This window comes from Lipotes vexillifer, unplaced genomic scaffold (assembly GCF_000442215.2).
Source record: "Lipotes vexillifer unplaced genomic scaffold, Lipotes_vexillifer_v1.1 scaffold633, whole genome shotgun sequence".
NCBI classification, from domain to species: domain Eukaryota; kingdom Metazoa; phylum Chordata; class Mammalia; order Artiodactyla; family Lipotidae; genus Lipotes; species Lipotes vexillifer.
In genome coordinates this window covers 415,651-418,090 of record NW_006789455.1, presented here as the reverse complement: position 1 = coordinate 418,090, position 2,440 = coordinate 415,651, and the positions used below count along the sequence as shown (strand labels likewise).

Here is a 2,440-nt window from a genome sequence, read left to right as displayed (position 1 = left end):
AGAGCGTCCGAATGACAGCAATGGGAAGCTGGGCAAACCCTAGACTGTGGAAACTCTGCAGGATGATGGACTCAAGTTTCTTTAAAAATTAATTTGCAAGGGGAGAGCAACAACAACAAAACACAGTGAAGGATGAAGAGACTCAAGACATACACCAGCCAACTGCAATAGACGACACCAGCCAACTGCAATAGATGAAGGTCCTTCCGTTCCTGACTCAGTTCAACTGTTACCAGAACAAGGCACAAGCATTCCTGTGACCATCAAGGGCTCTCACAGTACTCATTGGATGTTTGCTAATTTTATGGCATTGGTTTTTGTCTGGGTTTCTGATGTTTTGGTGTGATTACAGCATTATGAATTCCTTATCTTTGATAGCCAAGAAGTGAAATATTATGGCACTATTATATCATTTATTGAATTTGCTTCAAAATAATTTGGTGAATGTGGGTAGAGCATGGGTGGGGATATACAAGAAAAAAGGTGGGCCAGGGATTAATAAATACAGGGGCTGGGTGTTCCTTAGACTCTTCTATTTTTGTATATATTTCAAATCTTTTTGTGATACAAAAGTTACAGAATAACAGACCACAATACTATTCATTGGATGAATTATTAAAATACAATGTCTGATTAATTATACTCAGTTTCATGACATAAGAGCAAGTTCCTTGAGGACAGAGAAAAAGACTAGTTTACATATCACCTTAGATGCTTAGAAATGTCCAGGGTGTAAAGAACCCTAAATAAATTTTGATGAATTAAAGAATAAAAGACTGTGTATACACACTAATCAATTGCTCCTACAGATACGTAGGCATATTTGAGACAGTAAACCAATTCTGTCTGCCACGCAATGCCAGATAGAGACAAAGGCGTACATTGTGTGGTGGGACTAAGGCTTTGTTGGGAAATGCTGAAATGAAGAATTTTTTGTTTTGCTTGGTTTTGTTATTTCTGTGGATCACATTTTTCTCCCCCGGTTCAAATGCCTAGGAGGCGGACAGCACTTGTTAAGTAAAAGTGGCCTCAACAATGGGATTTTCTGCCTATGATAATTCTGAGCTTGGATTCTTCTTTTTTTTCATCTTTATTGGAGTATAATTGCTTTACAATGGTGTGTTAGTTTCTGCTTTATAACAAAGTGGATCAGTTATACATATACATATGTTCCCATATCTCTTCCCTCTTGTGTCTCCCTCCCTCCCACCTTCCCTATCCCACCCATCCAGGCGGTCACAAAGCACCGAGCTGATCTCCCTGTGCCACGCGGCTGCTTCCCACTAGCTATCTACCTTACATTTGGTAGTGTATATATGTCCATGCCTCTCTCTTGCTTTGTCACAGCTTACCCTTCCCCCTCCCCATATCCTCAAGTCCATTCTCTAGTAGGTCTGTGTCTTTATTCCTGTCTTACCTCTAGGTTCTTCATGACATATTTTTTTCTTAAATTCCATATATATGTGTTAGCATATGGTATTTGTCTTTCTCTTTCTGACTTACTTCACTCTGTATGACAGACACTAGGTCTATCCACCTCATTACAAATAGCTCAGTTTCGTTTCTTTTTATGGCTGAGGATTCTTCTTAAGATAGTGATCAGTTTCAGAATATGAAACTCTTGTGATGGGGGATTTTGTATTTTTGCTCTGATTTTAAACAATGTCTAAAACAAGACTCACAGAATAATAGAGTGATAACCGCTGCTATTCTGAGTATGCAACGAGCATTTAAATGGTGCCTTTGCAATCAGAGCGTGCTCGACCCTCACCTTTATAGGAAATGACCGGGTGCTCTGCTCTCTGGCACTGAGATGCATCTGTCTCCGGCTGGGCGAGTCTCAACCATCCCAGGCTTGAGAAGAGCCACGCAATGATGCAGGATCCCTTCATGGTGGGCAGGAGACCTTAGGCTCTGGACACTTGTCTTTAACCAGAAGCTCGTCGTCCCGTCATGTGGGGAAAGTGCCTAAAACACGCAAAAGAGAACAAGTGCATTAACATGGGTTCACGTTTTCTGGTGACCGGTCTTTTAGTAAAGCCCCATCACACCCTTTAAAAAAAAAGAGCCTTGCAGTGCTTGGACAAACACACCTTTTTCTAGGAGATATTTCAGAAATGTGTGAGTAATGATGTATGTCTCAATCTAGACCTCTTTTCCTCCCAATAATTTTATGAGATAACCCACTGATTATAAAAGAAGGAATGTTCAAGTTTAAGCTCTATCAAGTCATCATCGTCCCCACCCCCATGAAGAATTCAGTTTCAGAGTTGTGACCATCGACTGGTTTTCTCTTGGAACATCATTCTCGCCCCATCGTGCAAATGCAGATCTACATGTGGATGCCCTAAGAATCCCTCCCCTTCCCTTTTCAAAATACAAAAGCCCCTATTAAATAAGGCCATGACCATTGTCCTTGACTAATAACCTGATTAATACT

The 2,440-nt window shown here is 40.7% G+C and overlaps 1 protein-coding gene across 1 annotated transcript in view; it reads right to left on the bottom strand.

Annotated features, from left to right (window-relative positions):
- The window catches only part of SEMA5A (semaphorin 5A), a 306,987-nt gene extending 305,016 nt beyond the window's left edge, over positions 1 to 1,971 (bottom strand). Inside the window, exon 1 of the mRNA XM_007462615.1 lies at positions 1,772 to 1,971. Coding sequence (XP_007462677.1) covers positions 1,772 to 1,892 — 121 coding nt within the window. The 5' untranslated portion in view covers positions 1,893 to 1,971. The remainder of the gene's footprint in view (positions 1 to 1,771) is intronic.
- Between the last annotated feature and the right edge of the window lie 469 nt (positions 1,972 to 2,440).